At 54.2% G+C, this 22,103-nt stretch overlaps 8 protein-coding genes across 8 annotated transcripts; 3 read left to right on the top strand and 5 right to left on the bottom strand.

The window, feature by feature from the left end:
• Window positions 1–2,692: 2,692 nt before the first annotated feature.
• On the top strand, window positions 2,693–3,417 carry D7B24_007430 (uncharacterized protein; the record flags this gene model as incomplete). The annotated part of the gene is made up of 3 exons (XM_028641540.1): window positions 2,693–2,740; window positions 2,803–3,186; window positions 3,259–3,417. 3 exons carry the CDS (start codon window positions 2,693–2,695, stop codon window positions 3,415–3,417), a joined length of 591 nt encoding a protein of 196 aa, XP_028498665.1.
• Window positions 3,418–3,759: 342 nt separating this feature from the next.
• Window positions 3,760–4,964, bottom strand: D7B24_007429 (uncharacterized protein; the record flags this gene model as incomplete). Its single annotated transcript, XM_028641539.1, has 2 exons — window positions 3,760–4,217; window positions 4,874–4,964. The coding sequence occupies 2 exons, from the start codon at window positions 4,962–4,964 to the stop codon at window positions 3,760–3,762; spliced, it is 549 nt and encodes a 182-aa protein (XP_028498664.1).
• A 5,421-nt stretch (window positions 4,965–10,385) lies between these two features.
• D7B24_007428 (uncharacterized protein) lies at window positions 10,386–12,147 on the top strand (the record flags this gene model as incomplete). Its single annotated transcript, XM_028641538.1, has 3 exons — window positions 10,386–10,555; window positions 10,607–11,094; window positions 11,162–12,147. The coding sequence occupies 3 exons, from the start codon at window positions 10,386–10,388 to the stop codon at window positions 12,145–12,147; spliced, it is 1,644 nt and encodes a 547-aa protein (XP_028498663.1).
• Window positions 12,148–12,799: 652 nt separating this feature from the next.
• On the bottom strand, window positions 12,800–14,130 carry D7B24_007427 (uncharacterized protein; the record flags this gene model as incomplete). Its single annotated transcript, XM_028641537.1, has 2 exons — window positions 12,800–13,907; window positions 13,982–14,130. The coding sequence occupies 2 exons, from the start codon at window positions 14,128–14,130 to the stop codon at window positions 12,800–12,802; spliced, it is 1,257 nt and encodes a 418-aa protein (XP_028498662.1).
• Window positions 14,131–14,523: 393 nt separating this feature from the next.
• On the bottom strand, window positions 14,524–15,362 carry D7B24_007426 (uncharacterized protein; the record flags this gene model as incomplete). The annotated part of the gene is made up of 2 exons (XM_028641536.1): window positions 14,524–15,118; window positions 15,181–15,362. 2 exons carry the CDS (start codon window positions 15,360–15,362, stop codon window positions 14,524–14,526), a joined length of 777 nt encoding a protein of 258 aa, XP_028498661.1.
• An 885-nt stretch (window positions 15,363–16,247) lies between these two features.
• On the top strand, window positions 16,248–17,619 carry D7B24_007425 (uncharacterized protein; the record flags this gene model as incomplete). The annotated part of the gene is made up of 3 exons (XM_028641535.1): window positions 16,248–16,401; window positions 16,460–16,519; window positions 16,586–17,619. 3 exons carry the CDS (start codon window positions 16,248–16,250, stop codon window positions 17,617–17,619), a joined length of 1,248 nt encoding a protein of 415 aa, XP_028498660.1.
• A 354-nt stretch (window positions 17,620–17,973) lies between these two features.
• On the bottom strand, window positions 17,974–18,771 carry D7B24_007424 (uncharacterized protein; the record flags this gene model as incomplete). The annotated part of the gene is made up of 1 exon (XM_028641534.1): window positions 17,974–18,771. The coding sequence occupies one exon, from the start codon at window positions 18,769–18,771 to the stop codon at window positions 17,974–17,976; it is 798 nt and encodes a 265-aa protein (XP_028498659.1).
• Window positions 18,772–19,417: 646 nt separating this feature from the next.
• On the bottom strand, window positions 19,418–21,678 carry D7B24_007423 (uncharacterized protein; the record flags this gene model as incomplete). Its single annotated transcript, XM_028641533.1, has 6 exons — window positions 19,418–19,931; window positions 19,984–20,657; window positions 20,711–20,789; window positions 20,840–21,024; window positions 21,083–21,105; window positions 21,159–21,678. 6 exons carry the CDS (start codon window positions 21,676–21,678, stop codon window positions 19,418–19,420), a joined length of 1,995 nt encoding a protein of 664 aa, XP_028498658.1.
• Between the last annotated feature and the right edge of the window lie 425 nt (window positions 21,679–22,103).

Below are 22,103 nucleotides of genomic sequence, written 5' to 3'. Positions count from 1 at the left end.
GAGGTAATTCATCCAGACCCAGTTCAGAGGCATAAGCATGCGCAGAATGACCTCGAACTGTGTGACTTCGTCTAAAGACCAAACCAAGCGTCTGACAAGGCTTTCTCGTCTTGGTGAAACGTCATCCAGCCCAATATCTAGAAAATAGGGGTCTGAGAGTCTCCGGATAACTGTATAGTGCAAACAAACAAGAAAGCCAATTCGTATCAAACGAACGACCATGAACCAAATCAAGGCTGGAGAGGACCTATGCCATAGATATGTTTCCGTCGTCGTGATATTTCGAGGGTTGTTCCAGATGCTTGTGGCATTTGACAGGGTTTCCCGCCAGGATCCTGTGGAGTTCGATCTCGGCAGAGCATCAAATTTCGGGGCAGCAACTACGTTGTGCTTTTCGAATAGTAATATGCGCGGCAAGATAATCAGGTTGACAATGCAAGTGATTCCAAGTGAGTACTCCAAGTACGGCGGAGACCAAGCGGTTGTCGTCGGGCTGATGGAGAGTAATGACCACAGCGTCAAGGCATATGGTGGGATGAAAGAGGCAAAAGGTGATACCTTTGGCAAGGCCAGGGTAACGATGGTGAGTTTGACGGCCAAAACGAGCAATAGGTATGGCTTCCAAGCCTCGAAAGGTGCGTTGAATAAGTGAGAAAGGATGAGTGCTGCCATTTGGCCTTATGTTGCAGAGATGGTGTGGTAGAGACGGTTTGTACAGTGATGCTCATTATTCTTGTGCCATTTTACTTGCAATAGTTCGGAATCAGGAATATGAATACGGAGGTTCCACTGTCCGTTTATCGAGTAATAGTAGATAGATGCTTTGCTACAAAGTCATTTGTGTCGGCTTATGGGAAGTGGCGTGGAAGAGATCTACGGGCACTGCAAGTGACGATCAATACCTGGACTGATGTCATTCGGGGACTGCCATTCTATTGATAAGCGTTCTCAAAATAACTTTATTGAGAGCGACACGACCTTGTCGAATCCTACAGTATCAGCACCACCATGGAGTTTTTACCGAGGATGAGCACCAACGCATTCCAAGAAAGAAAACATATGCTGTATTTCAGAAGCGCAACTGCCGCCCCGAGATGAGATGAGATATGTTTCCCATCTGACAGACTCAGCCCTCACTAAAGAACCTTGCTCTCGCTTTCCACGACGGAATTACACGCATTTCACACCGCCACTCACACATCATGCCTCACAATGTACAGTGGTCTGCAAGCAACATACCTTTCTCTGACACCAATGACCCTGAAAGGCAGCAATACGGCAAAGGGCCACAATCTGGCTCCATGCTCACACCCAGCAAACGTACAGTCATCGGGATCTCGGTCGGCGTGGTAGTCGGGGTCGTGTTGGGTACCGCGATTGGACTTGGTATTCGACATACTTCTTAGGTACCTATGAAAAAGGGTCGAGATCATGGCCCTGAAGGAATTTATGCATAAGGGCCGCTCATTTAGCTCCTCAGAACACACGCTGAATGGGAGACTACCCCACTTCTTCGCCCCAACGAATCTTGAATAGATGAGCATCAACATGTGATCTCAATGCAGTACGTGATCAATAAGCCGGTATTTTGCGATGCTACACCTCGTATTGAGAAAGGCCAAATAGATTGGGGCGAATGCTTTCGTGTATAGATGGCCTTTGACTGTAACTGTGGGTTTTAGGCACAATTTGGTAATGGCGACGTGAAAGGTTCTCTTTGTTCACGCATCACAACACATTCAGCCGTCATAACCCTCCTGAGCCATGATGCTATTTACAAAGGATCACATGCATGCATGGCGCCTCTCTATTTTTGATGATTGAAGTACTGGTACATTGCTGAAAACTCGCATGTTCTTGCGGTATTGAGGTCGGAGTGTCCTGACGAACCTCATGCAACACGTGGGAAACAAACACATTTCATTCGTCAGAATTTACTTGTTTGCCATGTCAGCCCAGCATACATCGGGACCCCCACGTTGATTCCTTCAGATTGACTGAGCTAAGAATCATTGGTTGCATAGGCGCGACCCCTAAACTTGTCTTGACGGCCCAAGTACTTCTCACGGCGCAGCACCAGGCCCTCTGAATATTCCACACATGAGCCAAGAGAAGAAGAATCTTGGACAACCTCAACGTTGATCCATGATTGTCACGAGCTCCCATTTGGAGCAGTGAGCCTCGGTGGCGATCAAAATTCACAGAAATAGCTATTATGATGATCAGAACTCCTCACATGGTGACCCTTGAGATTCTAAACTAAGTACGAAGGATCTGTTGGGATGGTAATCGCCTCAACCTGAAAGACAGAATAGGCTTCGCCCAGTTTAATTTACGTCATCAATTTCGTTCCACGACGTTACTTGCTTCCATTTTCACGAGAGATTTGTCGATCTGTCGATGGGGCGCAATTCTTGCGGAATTCTCATTGTTGATCTGAAGTCACGACCAAAGTAAGTTGGACCATCGGTAGCACTGTGGCCACTTGATGAGAGTGACATCAATAAATGGCAGCATCTCACGAGTATAAAGAAGCATCAGAATATCCTTCAGATCGCTTCATGAAACTCATCAAACCATCACCCCAAAGAATCCAGCATCAACGACCAAATCCATCCAGCTCACACTGTATCTTTACATCAATATATCAAATCTTCAAAACTCTACAACAACCGGTCCCACCATCACCACAATGAAATTCTCTGCCGTTGCTTTTATTGCTGCACTGAGTGGCTCTGCCGTAAGTTTTGATCGACGCTATTTCCGGGACTTTGGTGGATAGGCGATGCTGATGCCATAGAGATTGCTGCTGCTCCCGACGGATACACCGTCACCGACCTCGACTGGGTTTTCAAGACTCCCAGTGGCGAATCTATTACACTTTATGGCACTCTTGAAGAGGTTACCGAGGAGTTCCAGTCTCTTTACCCCAGCACCAAGCTCAAGCGTCGCAACGCCAACAGCGACAAGCACGAGCTGTTCACACGCCAGTGGGAGGGTGCTTCTTATGAATGCATCGACTCCAAGCACCCGGTTCACGGATGGGAGCCCGCTGACTACGGTAGGATCCAGGAAGGGTGGAACTACCTTTGGGATCTCGAGGGTCAGCCCGGGCACGGTCCTGGCCCTGCTGCTTGCGCACGCGTCAGCTGTTCTCACAACTCGGGCATCTACTGGTGTAACGATGTACGTGATATGTTTCCAGATCAGTAGTAAACATATTTGGTCTGGCTCTTTTGCTAACTCATTGCTTTGTAGAACGACCACGCTGTCACTCTCAACTCATGGGGCGACTTGGCCCGTGGTGCGGCTGAGCTCTGCAACCTCTGCTCGTCTGCTGGCATTCGCAACAAGTGCGGTGGCCAGTTATTCCACCCTGACGGGTACAACGTTTTCATCACCAACGACAGCTGCTAGATGATACAAGTCATCTCACCTTAAGGGTATATCGCTATCTAGGGAGCTTGAGAGACAGGTCGGGCCACATGGGTTACGTGACGAAGGCGTGGACTTTTTGCAACCTGTATTTGATTGAGAGCAAGCCCAAGGATATCACGGTCATTCTTTTGCACGGTCAAATAAGTTCAATGTCTCAACTATGCGATGCACTAGTTCGGCAAAGGAAAACACAAATTAAAACAATCTCACAATCTGGAGCAGCGATGTTTGAAATGTAGAGCATGGTTGCCAGGTATATTTATGCGCCGAATCCTCTCATGCGATGGAATTTATTCACTGCTCATTCCATGAAGAAGCACCTCAGTTGTATACTGAGATCTCAGTAATCAGGATAGCCTCAGTGTTCGCAGTGTCCTCTTGGCACAACATCTTGATCGTGAACAGCGGATCGTATGTCAACTGCACCGTGATAACCGGGCCCTCGTACTGCTGCCAGACGCCAGGCGACTGTCCGTCATCCTGAATGGTGAGGATATTGTCGGGCGACCTGTTCACGCTAGCAGCGATACTGCACCCTTGAGAATTGCCAGTAAACTGGTAGCTGAAGCGCACTTGGATCTCGACAATCGGAGGTGGGTCACCACAGCGGATGTACTGGTTGATATAAACCTGAGCAAACTGCTGCTGCGACGGAATCAGGGCAAATGAGTACTGCACACCGTCGGGACCTTCCTGTACAATACCCGAATCCGCTGTGACTTGATCGGAGATGAACCACGCTCCAATATCGTTGTTCTGGAACGACCCATTACTGATATCTGCGCATGTTTGGGACGGGCTGGCCGATGTGGTCGTGGAGCTGACAACACTTGTCAAGAGGCTAGTCGGAGGCAAGGAACTGGGGGGCTGGGATTCCGGCGGCACAGATGAGCTTGGTCCAGAATCAGTTGAGGATGGCCCTGAATCTGATTGACCAGTCGAAGATGCGGAAGATGCAGCCGCCGCAGAGGAGAAAGCTGAAGACGGTTCAGGTTCTGACTGACTGGTCGAAGATATAACAGGCACAGGCAGTATAGAGGAAGAGTCTGAAGACGGCTCAGGTCCCGACTGACTGGTCGAAGATATAACAGGCACAGGTAGTATAGCTGAAGAGTCTGAAGACGGCTCAGGCTGGGTCATAGAGGATTGCCCTGGGTTGGGCTGATTTGTCGTGGAACTCAACGGCCTTGGTGCCGCAGTTGCAGTTTCAGAGGTGAGAATTGGCTGATCAGTTGATGAGCCAGAGGGTGGGCCCGGGCGACCCGTTGACGTTGGATCAGGCCGTGGTTGAGGGACTGTAGATTTATCTGGCCGTGGTCGAGGCTCCCTGGTAGGAACGGGAAGAGGATCGGGCGGAAGTTCACCGCCGGTGGACTTTGGCCATGGCACATAGCTGTTGGTGCTGTAGGGGTGGGAAGAGTGGTGGTCAAAGTACCAGTGGCTTGGCGGCTCGCCGCCATGATAGTCGAGCCACCAGACCTCGTACCAGCCGATGTCATGAACCTCGTCATGAGGAGTTGATTCATGTCCAGGTTTGTCTGTCCCTGGGGGTACGTCGGGATTATTCTGATTATTTCCAGCGCCTGCACACAGTTCAGTGGCAGGGAAGGCAGTCGGACACGCCTGACTTAGGAACTGGTCCCAGTGGGAGATAGAACGGTCAACCACAGCTACCACAGTAAAAGTAAGAGTAGTAAGTGCTGGAGTCGGCTGTTCCGCCTCGCATTTGATCGTCGTGATCGGGTCTGGCGCTGACGCATGTGCCTGGGTGATAGAGGCAAGCGTCGCGGCGGCTACAAGGTTGGAGTACATTCTCGGGCTTTCGAAAGTCTGCCCAAGAAACAATATTATGTATGATCACTTCGCTTTCGGCTTCGGCACTTTGGGCAGGCATCTCTCACTTATAAACAAGTCGTGTTCACTAGCAAGGCGGCAGGCTCGGAAGTGGATCTCGTCCTGTTCAGGATGCTGTCGCATAGTCTAGGCAGTGCAATTGGCGAAGATTCAGTACCGTAACTAATATCATGAAGCTGAATAGCAAGTGACATCACCTTGTCATGAGTTCTTTGGCGGCTGCGTCGTCGGCCGCCACCAACCCAAATGCAGCAATATGAAGGTGAGACATTAGTAGAGCTATCGGCGATGTGCCGTTAATCTGGGATCCGTTTTACCCGATTAGACGGCAAAGGGTGTTTAGAAGGGGCCAGCCCCGACTATGTAAGACATCTAAACAAACTATGCCCAATACGCATTGTGGTTTGCCGCCGCCGTTGCTTCGGCCTCATCCGGCCACAACAATAAGAGCAATAGCTTTGTATGAAACCGTACAACTGGGTCCCCACGATGAACCGGGAGTGAAAGACTACTTGTCGAGCTAGTATTTTCTCGCGCATCCACTTGTGTTGACCATATTCGGTATAACAATCCCGGAATGGCGATCGTCAGCTATTCTATTTGCGGTGCGTTCAGTCGGTCACTTGTCCGAGAGAAGCGCGCAGTCCATCGCATTTTCAGAGTACATCTAGTGTCCCCTGGCTGAGCTTTTGTCCGGAAAACATCTAGACTGACCGCGGATACTGGTCAAACTGACCGATCCGAGATTGATGCTCGCAACATCGCTCAGGTGTTTGGATTAATGACCGCCGATGGGCAGACGCTCCGGTACCATAGCTGCCAAATCCAGAGCGACATAACGCAGACTTGCAGTAGCGTAATGGACAAAGACGATTTAGCGAGCGATGAAGCTTCAGGGTAAGGATGGAAACTTCCGAGACATCAGGGCTTCTCTCGGGCCACACCAGCAAGATTTGTCATCTGAATAGCTCTACAAGCCTATGCTCTGGTCACGTTGACGAGAGCACGAAGCTGGCGAGGCGCTGTCTGAACCTCAGATTGGGCTGCTCCATGATCGGACGTGCCGGGCACAGAACCTAGCTCGTTATGTTCTACCAGCGGAATTGCAGTGCTACCCGAGAGCTAGAAGATTGCCCGCCGATAACCAGCTTACCTCCCCTTACTCGGAGCAGAATGTCCCTGTGGACAAATTTCACTGGACAGGCCCCGGAGCTGCACACTCGTGATGTCAACATCCTTTCAACCGCTTTGGCACCACTTTGGAACCAAATGAGGTTCTCAAGGTAATTTATACGCCTGCGACGACCACAGCTGCAGCCCCAAGGCCATACTCTCGAGTACGCCTTGCGAAGATAGACTGGCAACAGGCGCAGATGCGGCCATGACCATTTTTAAACCCTCGTCATTTTTATTTGGGCGCCACCCTCATTGCAAAGCTAAGAGTATCAAATTCGATCACACAATATTATTTGTCTGCCAATGGATCACGAGTTTCAGAATAAATCTCTTTTAGAAAAAAAAGAATGACCACATGCATTTCTCGTCAGAGTCTGTGGTGGACGTCGCCATTAGTGAAGAAACATGCCCGCTCTTCGTAAGTGACCAACAATTTGCCTCAAAGTTGCGTCACGAGTCTACCACCGTAATTTACAGAGCGCGGTGATGAGTAGAGTAAGTAATTTTTCCGCATGTGTTATCCGCAGCCAATTGGTAAGTCTGGGATAGGACTACATCTGAGTTCTAGCCCTCCGCGGTGTTATATACGCGCTCTCCTAGTCCCCAGTCTCGAACCAGCCCCCTGCTCCGTGGCTCCGCAGACGTCTCCTGGCAGTCTTCGAAAGTGATAGACTTCTGATATGGGTAGAACGCACAAAATGGTACCACCGTGAAAGTTGTCCCGTCGACTGCAGGTCGGGCGGACCTGTACCCAGAAGTAGATGCACGCATCATGATGATGAGAAGTAATGGCACTATTCTCTCCTTTCCGGCATGTTAATTATTTGCCACCCTGGCAGCGCTAATCACATGACGAGGAGAATGTTTAAAGGAAGACTGAGTGGGCGCCTCTCTTGGTCTTGATTGTGACAGGTTGTCGCCAGCCACCTACGGGGCCACAATCTTGGTCCGACACCATCGAATAGTCACGAAGCAGGAGTCAGTCCAATTAGAATTGATGCGTAGTGGATATGATCGTCAGATGACTGAGGGTATTGAGGCTTGGTTGGCCACGCCCTGTGGTAAGTCTAGATCACTACGCATTCGACATGGGCGAATCGATGCTGGCTCGGTGTGAGCTGGACTCACCGGCGTCACCGTAACCACTTGGTTCCAAGAAATCCAGGCTGCTCACTCGATCGGCAAGACCTTGGTCGATGGCGGGGTTCGTCATATAAGCAGAGTGGCAAGTGGAAATATCGTTATAATTCCAGCATGCTCATGCGCAGCGCCTCAGGGTAGCGCGGGGACTGGTGCCCGAACAAGGTAATCGTATGGTACTATGCGAGGACGGTGTGTACTGTTCTGACTTCCACGCATAGCACCGGGGGAAAAGGGTGGGAGCTCACGTGTGCCTAAGATCAGATGAACGCGTTCGTCAGCATGCTGCATCGACGACGGTGCTCCGGTCCTACACCTCGCGAGATTCATAATTGACCGGAATGCGCCCAGCAAGCAGGGGACATCGGCCCTCGGTCCCTGAACTCCACGTCGCTCTAGGACGGCGAAGCGCTGGGCAAAGTCTTGTTGGGTGGACAAGAATGCCTGGATGTATGGAGTCGGTGTGGAGGTCAAGACCTTGGCGGCGGTCAGCACCGTATGAGAGCTACTAGAGAGCTGGTCAGCGCCCTCTTGGTCTCCAGTTGCTATCTTGGCTGCGGGTCCTCGATCTGTTATGGTCCGCTGCCTGCAAGCCTGCCACGCGACAAGGCGGCTCATGGATGGTTGGCTCCCATGCCAATGCGGCGGTGGTGTTTTGTTTGGCATGTTCGTGTCCAAAAGAAGCAGTTTCAGACCTGTTCTTAATATCTTGCTGAGCGGCGTAAGTCAGGGCAGGCGAGGGAAAGGCGTGAGTATTGACCCAGCTTGTGAACCGGAGCCGAGATGGTCTTGGCGTTAATATAACCTTTATTTACCCGCATTTAGCCGAATGTGACACCCTTGCACAGATCCATCAGGACAGTCAGTAGAAGCTGTGCAGGTCGTGCTACATGGTACACCTGAGAAGTGGCGGATCCAAACGTCTGGTTCGGGGCACAGCAGCAAATCATAGCTCGCGCCTCCTGCTTCGGCCATTCTAAAATGAATTCCTCCCCAAGATCAAAGGAGTACCGCCCGATCAGAGGCGTGCCGCGGCATCAGAAGGAAGATCAGGCTAAAGGCGGCTGGCACAAAGCCGTAGACTACCGGCCTTAGCCCTGCATCCATCTAGGGGAATTTTCGACGCGTCGAGATGTCCATAATCCGTTCATAGCCCTTGTCGCGGTTATGTGAAGCGTCTGCCCAGGCGCCAGGCGCCGTCATGTGGCCCAAGGCCATGGCGGCAAAGTCGTGAGCTTTCGCTGCAGGACGATGTTGCGGCCAGGCAACCCAAGAGGAAGAGACGGACCGCGCTCGTGGGTTGGTGCTCTTTCGAGCGTCGGGCGTCGGCGGACCTGATTCATTGGTTCCGAGAATGACCAAGATTTCCAGTGAAATGGGCTGGACGACTCAGATACCAGCGAATGCTTTACAATTCTGCAAGGCGCGCCGCCATAGGGCTGGGCATGCACATTGCACAGCACTCGAATTGCAAGGAATCAGGCATACAGGCAAGCACCAAGGCACCTACCTACCTGAGGTAAGCTACCGTACTAAACTCATCACCTCAGGTGCCTACCCCATCCCCCCCCCCCCACCTTCCCCTTACCCTGGGCTGGGGCAGATTTGTATCCAAGTGTGGCTTCACTTGAAGAGAGTCGTGAGCCCAAGCGACCGAGGACTATGGCGGTGGACAGGTTTGGTCCTCAGTCATTCGTCCTTGCCTCAGCCATCGAACGAACCGAACCAATTCGCTGCACGCCCTTCCCAGAAGTACCTGTGATATCAGGTCTGTCAGCTCGGTTAGAACATAGATGTTCTTCTGTATGTTCTCCACAACTACCTCGTCAAGACGGTGTTTCAATCAAGCCTTTCAGGCCTTCCGGACACCGCTGTTGACTGCCCTGTCGAGGTAGTCACAAATGCATTGAAAACGCCGCAGTTGCTTCAGGTCCCTACCTACCTACCTCACCTAAGTTAGGTACCTGATGATCTTAGGTACCTAGGTAAGGTATCTAGAAGACATGCTTGTTCGCTTGTTCGGGCACAGCTTGGCAGGCGCCACGCGGCCCGGGCTCACAGGCCCCTCCCCGGGCAGCTGCCCCCCTTCTTGGCAGAGCCTCACGACTTCCTCAACTTCCAACGCTACTCCAACATCCAAGACTTGCAAGGCCAGCGAGACTTCCAAGACTTCCAAGACTTCCAAGACTTCCAAGACCCCAAAAGATGGCCAAGGTGGAACAAAGCCCCCCTTTTCCGGCAGCAAAATACCGTCTCGATTGGTATTCCGGCAAAATGCGACTCTCACTCCGTAGACGACATCTGGGTGGTCTGTCGCTCATTCCTCACTCCACTTCTCGGCCCAGCTACCTCAACCCTGACCTGGCTTTCGACAGATGCTGGCGCATGCCCTCCCCCGCGACCCCTGCTTGTCCTCGGCAACTCCATGAGCATCTGTCCACCGGGCGAGGGACATTTGGGGGTGGCGGGGCCCCTCGTCTGATGGATAGATGGGGTGCGTCTTCCACTTTGAGGGACCGCCTTCTCTCTCCGTGATCTGGATCTGAAGGGCGGTCCGCCTGCCCGCCATTGCCCAGGCCCAGGTCGCTGCGTACCACGCCCTTCACTCATGTCTTCTATATATCTGGCGCCACCTTCCTCTCCCTTTCCACTTTGTTCTTCAACTCAACCGAAGGAAGTCCGCCAGGCCCTCGACAAGTCAGATCCTTTTTTGCGCAGCAGAAGACGATCATCTTGCCTCGCCTTCTCCACCTTTATCCCATCAGCCCCAGCTCGCCATGGGCATCAAGGAGATCATCGGCCTCGGGACCGACGAGAAGACGCAGAAGATTCGTGATGAGGCGCCCAAGTTTGAGCACGTAGTCTGGTACAGAGAGCCCGGCCTCAGGGTCCTGACCTTCTACTCAGTTGTGCTCTGCGTCTCTTCCATGGGAACTGGCTGGGATGGGTAGGTTTCCCGACACATCTTTGTTGATTATCAGTCTGACACAGTCCACAGCATGTACATGGGTACCGTCCAAAATTTCGACAGCTGGAATGAGTTCTTCGACAGGCCTACCGGCGACAGGCTTGGACTTCTCGTCGCTCTCTACCAGATTGGCTCTGTTGCCTCCATTCCAATCGTTCCTATCATTGCCGACCGCTGGGGCCGCCGCCCCTCCATTGCCATTGGTTTCATCATCATGGCCATTGGCGCCGCTCTTCAGGCTGCCGCCCCCGACTATGCAACTTACTCTGGCGGCCGTGTCCTCCTTGGGTTCGGCAATTCGTTCGCTCAGATCTGCTCCCCTATGCTTCTGGCCGAGATCTGCCACCCTCAGCACCGCGCTCGTTTCACTACTGTGTACAACTGTCTCTGGAATCTTGGGTCTTTTCTCGTCTCTTGGACCTGCTTCGGGACCCATTTCTGGGGCAATGACTGGTCGTGGCGTTTCCCTGCCATTCTGCAGGGTGCTCCTGGTCTCCTGCAACTGATTGTTCTGTGGTGTAAGTCACAAACAGACACTTGGTTCCGTCTTTGTCCGCCTGGCTTTGTACTAACGTAGCGGATTAGGGATCCCTGAGTCTCCTCGTTTCCTGATCGCCAAGGATCGTCAAGATGAGGCCCTAACCATTCTCGCCAAGTACCACGCCAATGGCAACGTCGACCACCCAACAGTCCAGTTCGAGTTCCGCGAGATCCGCGACACTATCAAGATGGAACAGGAGGCTGACAACAGCACCAAGTACGTCGACTTCTTCAAGACGAAGGGAAACCGTTACCGTCTTGCCGTACTGTTCTCTCTTGGTATCTTCTCCCAATGGTCCGGCAACGGCGTTGTCTCCAACTACTCTGCACGCCTCTACACCAATGCTGGTATCTCGAGCGAAACTGAGCGCCTGGCTATTACTGCTGGCAAGACTGTTCTCGACATGTTCGTCTCTATCAGCTGCGCTCTTCTCGTCGAACGTCTCAACCGACGCTTCTCTTTCCTCTTCTCCACGAGCGGCATGTTCCTCACACTCGTCTTCTGGACCCTCACCTGCGGCCTCTCCGAACAGCACAGGGCTGCTGGCGCCAACAACGCTATGATATTCCTGGTTTGGCTCCATGGTGTCTTCTACTCTACCTGCTGGTCTGGTCTCTTGATCGGCTATGCAGTTGAAATTCTTCCCTACTCGCTTCGTGCTAAGGGTCTCATGTTCCTCAATATCTCTATCCAAATCGCTCTTCTTCTGAACGCGTATCTCAACCCCGTGGCATTTGAGGCCTGGGAGACCGACGAGGCCAATAAAGACACTGGATACGGCGGTAACACGTGGAGACTTTACCTTATCTACACCGTCTGGGTTCTTGGCGAGGTCATCTTCATCTACTTCATGTACGTAGAGACTCGTGGCCCTACCCTGGAGGAGCTTGCACAGGTTATCGATGGAGATCGTGCCGCCGTCGCTCACTTAAACCTCGACCACGTTGAGAAGGAACTTCAGCAGGAGGAGACCGAGAGAGTTCCCTCTTCCGAACAGGAGGTCCACCAAGTCGTTGGCACCAAGGTTTAAGCGCGCAAAGCTCTGCTCTGTGTCTGTTGTTCCACTGCACCAATGACAGCATTTGACATGCGCGGCATGTTTATGCTCATGTTGGCAGTTCGTGGGCACATGGGCAGGATCGTGGTCGTTTTGTTTTTATCTGGTGGTATGTGCTGCAGATATGCCGTTCAAAGAAATTTCTTATGACCAGCTCTGAATCTTGGGACCATAGGTCCAGGTTTAAGTCATTCTTTTAATGTAATTGGATTTGGGTGAAGAAATTACTTGACTGCTTCTGTGCTTGTCGATACTTATTTCATAACTGTATGCCTTGCGGGACATACGATCATGAGGCCGTCGTATTTGCATCCTGCGATGGCATGACCCGCGTCACACATCGAATTCCTTACGCGAAACGTCACTGAGCTTCATGGTTGTTGTATGAAGCAGCCTTCGCACTGGACCTAGGTGTTGCCTCGTTCTCGAAACCTTGTAGTCTTTCTTCGCATACGATAATTTATCGTAGCGTATTACCTCTTGTATCCCGAGTTTAGAGGTGCCTGTTCAAATGCCTACTTCTCAATTGATCCCAAGCCCCAAAAGGCTGAGGCTCTCGAAAACATTGTGCGGTAGCTATTGCAAGGATGATGTTGTTGTGTTCTTCGTCCTGTTCACTGGGTCTTCAATGTATCTGAAGGAGCCAGCTGTCTTCTTCATTCCCACCGCCACCGCCATTGATACCTCCCCAGAAGACCAAGCTTGCGTCCCCAGCGGCAGCGGCACCGAACAACGCTCGTGGTCCCGGATGCGCCTTGCCACCCCCGCTGTCCTTCTCCACTGGCACGATTTCAACCTCAGCCCAGCCGAACTCTCCCGATCCCGCCCGCGGCAGCTTCTCGCGGATGGCGTCCTTCAGAGCCGCGGCACTGAGTCCCCGACTAGGCACCTGTAGTGACCAGATGTCTGAATAGAAGTCTCCCTCTCCAGCCAATGCGCCGTCAGAGTAGCCAAACATGTAAATAAGGTAATTCCGGCCCACTCCGGTCGTGATTGGCACGAGGGCGCCGCCTTCACGTGGTTCGGGGGCAGGGGTCAGCGGACTGACTGCATAGTCCACTGTCTGCCATTCCAGCGCATCGGCCCTCTCCCGATCCGCCGCGCTGCCTCTGATGTCGAGGAAGTTTATCGCGCCAGGCGTATTCACGCCCTTCGAAACTGTGTACAAGACGCGGTCCACGAACGCGGCTGCCATCGGGGCCGCCGGAGCCGATGGTAGTTTCGTCCACGCCAGCATGTCGAACGTGAAGAGCCACGTCTCATTGTCAGCCGGACTCTCTGGTCCAGTACGGCCTCCGTGCAGGACGAGGACATCTTCCTGCTCGGCGAGAAAGATGTGGTGGCCGTATCGAGGGGACAGCCTCTTGCCGATTTGGCTCGGTGCCTGGATGCGAGACCAGCTCAGGGCGCGCGAGTCCCAGAGCCAGATGCAGTCCTCATCGATGACAGCGCCCGTTGTGTCCCGACCGCCGTGGATGACGAGGTACTGACCGCGGGCGCAGGCGGCGTGTTCAGTGCGCGGAGCCGGCACAAGCATCTCGCCCGTGTCGACGTCCTTCATCGCCAGCGCGGGGTAGCACGCATATTCGCTGGTCGCGGCAGTGCCTGTGGTCGGGATCGCAAGAGCATGAATGTTGACGGAGCAGAGCTGGCTGTCCTGCTTCTGGCCTCCAAACATGTAGGCTTTGCCTTCGATGACGGTGATGGTGTGATTGTATCGAGAAAGCGAAAGCCTGCACGTGGGAGTCAGCACATAAGGGTATTCGGCATGACGCTCGGAGAGACGACAGAGAGGACGATGACATACTGGCCATCGTTGGCAGGAAAGGCTGCAATCTGCGACAACGACCCTTTCAAAGGCTGCGTTGGTTTGGTGAGGGCAGCAACGGCAGTCGCCTCCACAGCAGTCGAGACGACCTGCTCGACGGCAACAGCTCCAGCGAGCGCCTCGGCCATTGCTGTGTTGAATCTAGGGGGGGAGTGTAGAAAGAACGAGGATATGGTGAATTCACGCGTGATGGTGAGAATGACCTGATTTCTTTTTTTCCTTGCTTGAAGTTTGTTTATTACCAGACGGAGGTGTCTCCGTTGACGTACTACGGTTGGCCTCTGGTTGTTTTCTCAGTTGCAGGTGACTTGACTCTCGAAGATGACGTCTCCCAGTGTCATCGCGAATGACGTCACACAAAGCCCGTGTTACAATAGGGAAGGAATTTGGGAGCCTTCTAGTGAATAGCACAGATGTTGTTTATATTTGGCCGGGCGCAAATAAACTGGAGGAGTCTAGGTAGCTTTACATGTCTTCGACGTATTTGTCAAATCTAGACGCGCCATACTAGCCAACGGCCACTACCCGCGAATCTCCAAATGAGCCACCTCAGCGGCCGTAGAAGTTCGTTTCAGAGCTTGGTTCCGATGCGGGTACCGCCCGAAGCGCTCCAGAACATTTCTATGTTCGGTTACGATCCTGGAAAGCGTTCCAATCCAGGGCTCAAGAGCGGGCCGCCGACGTTCGAGCACTTCTTTGGTCGAGAGGACCACCTGCATGTCTTCTCCGAGTTCTGTTTTCAGCCCAAAGAGGACGCAGAGAGTGTCGCTGAACATGCGCCTGTGCTCTGAAAACAACATGTCTTGCATCTGCATGCTCTCCGAATGTTCAAGAGGCATGTAGAACCAGAACCTGTATGCCTGGCGGTACCGAATCTCCGGGTCTTCAGGGATCCTTCTCTCGATCGCTTCGAGTGCCAGCTGCAGACACCTTTCGTCGAAGAAACCATACGCCTTGCCGGCCTCGTCATCCCGGAAGCAGTTTCGCGTGATCTGGTCGAGAAGGATGATCAAGCTCATCCAGTCAAGCGGAGACGTGAGTTCAGCCGCCGCGATCATGTCTGACCCGTCAAAGGTCAACCCCTCGAGGGCCGCTAATGTGGAGCCAAACTCTGCCCTACATGATGGCGCCTTTAGTCTGGTTCAGGCTGCGTTGAAGTTGCGGTGATGAATCCTCACCTGCAAACGCCATCGAACTCTTCATTCCGAGTGAACCAGTGTAAGGCATCTTCAAGCGATGGGACAAAGATGTGTTCGGCATCAGAGATGTGGGCGAACCAGACTCGGCGGATGTTGGTAAAGAGAGTAGGTGTCAGCAAAGCCTTCAGTTGAGGCCTGGGAGACTCAGGAGCGGCTGTCATTTTGGGAATGTGAAAAAACGAGAGCTGCACAGGACGCCATGTTACCCCCTCGAAGACTCATATTTGTATCAATTTGCGTGTGGAGCGCCGGGCGATTGCAACGTTTGGAACGCCAACGATGCCATTGATGCGCGCTCTATAGATCAGATTTCAATGCTGGCCAGAATCGTGCTTGAATTTCTAAGCGGAGCCGAACCAAAGTCCACCAAACAGATATCTTGTTGTGCGTGCAGTGGGACCGAGTTGAAGGGGCGACGCTTGAATGCCACGGCACTCGCTTTTAGAGACCATATCTGGACATGTTAGGCGGCCATAGCTCCCGCGGGTAAACCGAGACTCCTTTGGTTTGGGGCTTTCGCTGTACCTCGTACGGACAAAAGAATTGATGAGACCAGAGGCTTGCGAGGGTGCAAATCATTCGCCGCCCCCCAATAAGCAAAAGAATGACGGCGGAATAGGGGTAAAACAACAGATTCCTTGCCCAACAAACCAGGTTTCATAGCATCAGCCACGTCCCGCTCTGCAAAAGAAAACTATCGATAACAGAATTGGTGGAGATCCGATCATTGCCTGCCTGCCGTGCCGTAGTCTCCACCAAAAACACCCCTAAAACCCGAGAATAGAAGCAATCCAGGGATCATAGAGCCGGGCCAGACCTCGTGTTCCCCACAGTCTGTGCTGGACGGGACGATGACCAGGGCACAATACGAGAAGACCTCATGCATGGTCCGTCGGCAGGCTGCCTTAAGGAAAGGTCGCCCCGGCCTAACCTTCATGGTTTTGCAATGCTCCCAATTTCTTATCTCGACGTCGAGCCTGCTTTGCTTTTAGACACTGCAAAGCCTCACCTTTGTTGTCCACCATCACCGCCAGCCTCTCGCCACAATGTCTCAGCCGGCCATGATGCAGGCCATCGAGGAGGAAGCCCAGCCTGCTCAGCACGGGGACTTTCGTGATGATGCCGCCGAAGAGAGCCAGCCGTACCCTGGATTATTTTCCCAGGACACTATGCCTGCCATTATCGAATCATTGGTGATCGGTGAGTACCTCACAGCGCTGCATCCATGAGCAGTTACGAAAGCTAACGCCTGCCGTAGACGATGTCGTTTCTGACGACGGAAAACAAACAAGCCCAGAGCAAAGAGGAGCAGCAAACGGTATGGACGAATCTATAGACGCACTGGTTGACCCGAATGATCTGACATTCTTTTCTGTGTGCGTAGATTATCGAGGCCATCGACGACAGCGATCCTCCGCGAGCAGCCAGAGCAAGATTATGACGGCCCAGGAGTTTGAGATGTACCGACGGGCGAAGATGATGCACCAGCACGAACTGGACGACGAAAGCGATTACTCGCAAGACGAGAACGACCTTGACGACGTGGATGAAAGGCAAACGAAACAAGAGGCGTTCCAACACAGGGATCGCCAACAAGCGTACATCGCCGAGCAGCGGTACAACAGGCGAAAAGTATCAGGGGGTGGAGGTGTCGGGCAGCCAGACACGGGAGCCCGCCCCGAGTCACCGGCCGTCGCAGATGCATCGGTCGAGACGTGGCTGTCGGCGTGTTCCAAGCGGCAGTCGAGCAGCGACAAGACGCTTGCTGACCAGGTCAATGCTGCGCCAGCGGATCAAGATGATGAGGACGTCCCAGTCGCCTTGCTCCTCAAAGCAAGAGGCGCAAAGAAAAACGAAGGACACCAGAAGGAAAGGAGCCCGCAGAATACGCTTCGTCCCCCGAGGCCACACACCCGAGCATCGAGCCGACAACTCGCCACTCCCTCGCCGCCGCAACCGCGAGCTCCCACGCGGTCTGTCACACCATCCCCAGGGCTCACCGCGACAGGCCATCAGTACGGCCACACGATGCACATGAACAACTCGTCGCAAATCTCCTTGCAAAGGCCTCACATGCCGAGGCCGCACACATCCGGCGGGCTGGTCAGTCGGATCGAAACCCTCGAGAGCCCCAGTCCCTGGAACAAGCGCCGTACTGAACAAGACCCCTGGCTGAGCGCTCCTCTGAACCCACACCGGTTCTATGGCAGGGAGACGACTCCGCCGCCGCAGCAGTACCCCATGATGATGGGGAATCAATTTTTCCCAATGCAAGTCGCGCAGCCGCAGTATCCTGTCATGATGGGTGGACAATTTCCTCCACCCCAGATGCAGCAGCAGCAGCAGCAGCAGCAATATCCGATGATGATGGGTGGACAGTTCATGGCACCACAATATCAGCAGCGACCACTTTATTAGACACCATGGCCTGGTCAAGTAGAAACTTTGTAATCTCTAGCGTCAACGCAATCTAATCTTCATTTCGGCCCCTTCTGACTTCATGTTCAGCCAAACACGGGCGTGAGAGGCCAGCAGCTTCTGTGTTCGATTGAGCACAACCGGTGAACATCAAGGGCCCTCTGCAGCTTCAAATTTTTGATGTCATACTTTGAATTGCATGGCAATTGCATGGCGTCGTATACCGATTTTTGATATTGCATGCCGTCGCCCTTCATTATCACCTGTTCCTCGGTATTGCCACAACTCCTTTCATCGGCTTCTTGATCTTGCCATCCCCCCCCCCCCCCCCCGCCGCCATGACCCCAATCGTGCTTACACGCTCGGCCCCCCAACGCCAGTCACGCCATCGTTGAGGCAGTCGGCAAAGAACTTCATGATGGGGACCATCTCCTCCTTCTCCCTCGGCATCGACACGCCCTTTCTCCTCCAGTGCGCAACCTCGACATTCTCAAACTCCGCCTTGAGCTCCTCAATCTCGTCCAGCTCAAACTGCAGCGCCAGGACCTTGGTCTTGGCCTTGCCCCGCGCGCTGACCGTCGGCACCATGGACCGCGGCAGCGGCCCGCCCAGCGACAGCACGCCCTTGAACGCCGCGTCCTCCGGCGCCTTGCCGTCCTCCTCCTCCAGCGCCGGCCCGACCCGCAGCTTCGACGCCAGGCCCAGCGCCAGGGACCCGCCCTGGCCAAAGCCGAAGAACATGATGTCGCTGAGGCTCCAGCCGAGCTTGTCGATGAGGGTCTCCTTGATCAGCCGCTCGCGGACAATCGTCTCGGCCTTTTCGTACCCCGGGTCCGGGTCAATCTCGCCCGTCTCGTCATCGATCTTGATGTCGTCGCCCCAGTGGAAGTTGCGCCCGGGCTGGGCGTCCGGGTCGCCGAGGAGCGCGAGCGGCAGGGGCGTCGTGCCCTGGACGGCGATGCTCAGGACGCCGGGGAGGTTGATGCCCTCGGCGAAGCCAGCGTAGGGGATCTCGTGGTCGCCGAGCCCGTGGAAGACGATGAGGAACGAGGTCGTCAGCTCGGCGGGCTTGGGCCACGTCAGGGCGATCTTGACGGCGGGGGAGGAGGTGAGGTGGGCAAAGTCGGCCTCGGTGGGGACGCGGGCGGGCATCTTGGCTGTGTGTGGGTGCCTCGAGCTGTGTTGGGCCGGTGTCTTGGATGAAGAGGATGAAGGGGTGCCTCCAATGCGTTCTGTCGATATGCCTGGTTGCCTAGCCGTCGTGATGGCTGAGGGGAATGCACTCGGATGGCTCAAGCTGACTGTGTGGGTGAGTGGTGAGTGATCAATTCACTGCTTTGGTGGGGTCGAGATGACGTTGGCTCAGTGCTCCTGCCGAGGGGCATGACCCCGCTGTGCCTGCTACTGAGATTTCTTTGGGGTGGGGGCGTTGGACCCCTGGTGCTAGTTGGGCGATTATGTCATCGGCCCCTTTCCCTCTCGATCCCTTCACATCAGTCCCTCAGCTCCTCCCTGGGTTTCTGGGATTGATGGTTCCAAATATATTAAAACCTTTTTTTTTTTTTCAAGCAGACTCGATGAGACATAACCGAAATCAGAGGCCAAGCCAAGCCAGAGCAAAAAAAAAAATTAGGTTCCTGAGCGCCACAAAAGTGCTCTGGCCATGCAACGGCGGACACGATTAAGATTTCACTGTATTGGTAGCAAGTAGACTACATTATCAAATAAGGCCACCGCCTTCAGCTCCCGCCAAACACCACGCTACTCATGCCTTAAATCAACATCACGACCCCTTCGTTCACTCGATAGCGCGCTTCCTCTTGCAAGGGCTGTTGCTATCCCTGGGCTGACCGAGGCCGAAGCAGTTGGCCATCTTGTAGAAGATATCTGTGTTGTCGTACGACCCGCCAAAGGTCTCCTGGCAGGGACCCATGGCGTACACCATGACGTCCGTCAGCGAGTGGATGCCCTGAGCCTCGTCGACGGGGATGGTGCCGTTGACAACGAAGCCATCGGGGGCGTCCTTGGGGTTGACGTAGTTGTCGTTGGGCGCCAGAGGCACAGTGGGCTTGCGGGGAGACTCGTGAAGGCGGTAGTTCTCGCGGCGGTCGGGGTTGGCGCCAAAACCGGCGGCAATGGCGTAGCGAGGCGTCCAGTTCAGAGGGAAGTTGGGGCCGGTGTTGTAGCTAACGTTGGGGTTGGGCGAGGTATACTGCGACTGGCCCGAGCGAGCGTAGGTGCCGACGGCGCGGCGCTTGGAGCGGAAGTCCTCCTGCTCGGCGAGGTACTTGGTATCGGTACCGCCAAAGACGCTGTGCTGGTTAGCTTTGGTACGTACACCAGAAATGGGGACTTAGCACTCACTCGAAGCCATGGCCGTGATCAGCAGAGACCACGATCAGGGTCTCGTCGAGGATGCCGAGCTCCTTCAGCTTGGCAATCGTGGCGCGGACTGTATCATCGAGCTCGAGAAGGTCACCAAGAGCGCGGTCGTAGTCAAGAGCGTGCATCTGCTTGTCGATGGAGGCAGCCTCAGACATGAGGAAGAAACCATCCTCGCTGGCACGGTTGTGAAGGACGTCAATGGCCTTCAGGGTCATTTCCTTGAGACCGGGCAGGTCCTTGGCGTCGCCATCACCACCGGCAGGGCTGTTCTTGAGGCCCTGGAGGTTGTTGGTGTAGACATTGCGGTCGAGCCAGGTGGGAAGGTTGCCCTTGCAGAAGATGCCGAGGGCCTTCTCGCCAGAGTCAGCGGCCTCAAGGGCCGTCTTGTTCTGCGAAACAGTGTAGCCTTGGTTGGCAAACTCGGCGTAGTAGTCCTTGCCCTTGTAGGAGCCGCTGCCGGGGATGAACTGCTCAGCGCCGCCACCGAAGTAGACGTCGGGGCCCTTGTGGCTGGGCCAGGAGTAGTTGCTGATACCGTTCAGAGCCTGCTCGATCAGGGGTCCGTACTGCGAGCGAGCACGGGTGTGGCCAGTCAAGGCGATGGGGGTGGCATCGGCCATGAAGGCGGTCGACACAGCGCCCCAGATGGTGCCCTACACTTGTTAGTCTTGCTTGTAGTGGACAGGGCCTGTTTGGGAGTACTCACCCAAATACGCGTGCTGAGCTCAACAATGGTCTCAACCTTGGGGTCGTCAAATGGATCGGGAGAAGAATCGGCGTAGACGCTGGGGCCAATTAGCTCTGGCAGTACATGAATTTTCCCAATGTTGCTCACCCCATGGCGTTGACGGTGCTCTTGTGGCCGGTGTACAGAGCAGAAGCCGAGTTGGCGGAGTCGGTGATGTAGGTGTCGATGGAGTGCGTCATCTGGTGACCAAGGACAGGGAAGCTGTCGAGAGCCAGCTTCGTCTGGTACTTTCCGTTGATGCTCTTGTGTCCGAGGAGACGAGCGGCAGTGATCTGTTGGGGTCATTGTCAGTCCTGGCACCGTTGCAAATTTTCAATCTCCCATCCATACCATGTTCGTGGTCATGCCGTCACCTAGAAAAGACCATTTAGCTGGTTTCAGCAATTGAGCTGCATCTGAAACATACCGATGAAGAAGATGATGTTCTTGGCCTTCTTCTCCGTCGCCAGAGGTCGCACGACCCAGTTGGCGGTGGTCTTCTTGTCGCCATAGTAGCTCAGGCTGACCTCGTAGTTGCCAGGCTCGTAAATGGCGATACGGCGCCAGACCTTGGACGCCACATTGACGGCAGAGCTCTCCTTGGCATCCTCGGCGTAGAGGTCCTCGTACCAGTGGAAGGTCCAGGACTCGAGCTTCGGCTCCTTGTCAATCTTGAAGAACTCCTCAAGAGACTTGGTCTCGCCGCCCTCCTTGGTGATGGTGACGGAGAAGTCTTCGTCAGGAACGCCCTTGTTGAAGGCCTCCGAGCCGTTGATGGGAGCGTGAACCTCGACGCGAAGGTCGAAGAACTGGCCAGGCAGAAAGTCGGACTGGTCGGGCGGCAGGACGCAACCAAGGTCGGGGCACGAGCCGAGACGCTGGAACGTCTGGGCTGAGACGGCAGAAAGGCCGGCGGCCGCGAGGGCGAGAATGTTGAGCTTGGCCATTGTGACGCTGAGCTTGATGCCTTCTCGCTTTCCGATCTCCTAGGTCGGCAACGTTTCTTTGAGAAAGGGGAGCTTTACAACGCTGGCGCAGGTGTGGCCGGACAAGGGAAGAGCAACAAAGGACCGTTGGGCGGCTGAGATGCATCGAGGGCTCGAACTTATACGGCTCGGGGGGGGATTTCCAAGCTGTCAAGCTATCGAACCCTGCCAGCCGCACGTGCCGATCCATGGACTTTTGCGAGGTTGCAGAGCTCTCGCCCGGCGCCGGATCCATTGTCATTGCTGCATGGCGCCAGGCTCAAGACGGCTTCGCGACCGCGGCTACGACGTGGTCTGCAGAGACTGTGGTGAACCTGGTTTGCTCGTGGTGGGTTGACGAACCCAGACGAGCAGCCGTTGCAGCTGTTCTAAACCCTGCGACTCGG

The sequence above is a fragment of the Verticillium nonalfalfae genome (assembly GCF_003724135.2).
Source record: "Verticillium nonalfalfae strain VnAa140/NRRL 66861 chromosome Unknown scaffold_6, whole genome shotgun sequence".
Taxonomy (NCBI): Eukaryota; Fungi; Ascomycota; class Sordariomycetes; order Glomerellales; family Plectosphaerellaceae; genus Verticillium; species Verticillium nonalfalfae.
This window is presented reverse-complemented; position numbering and strand designations above follow the sequence as displayed.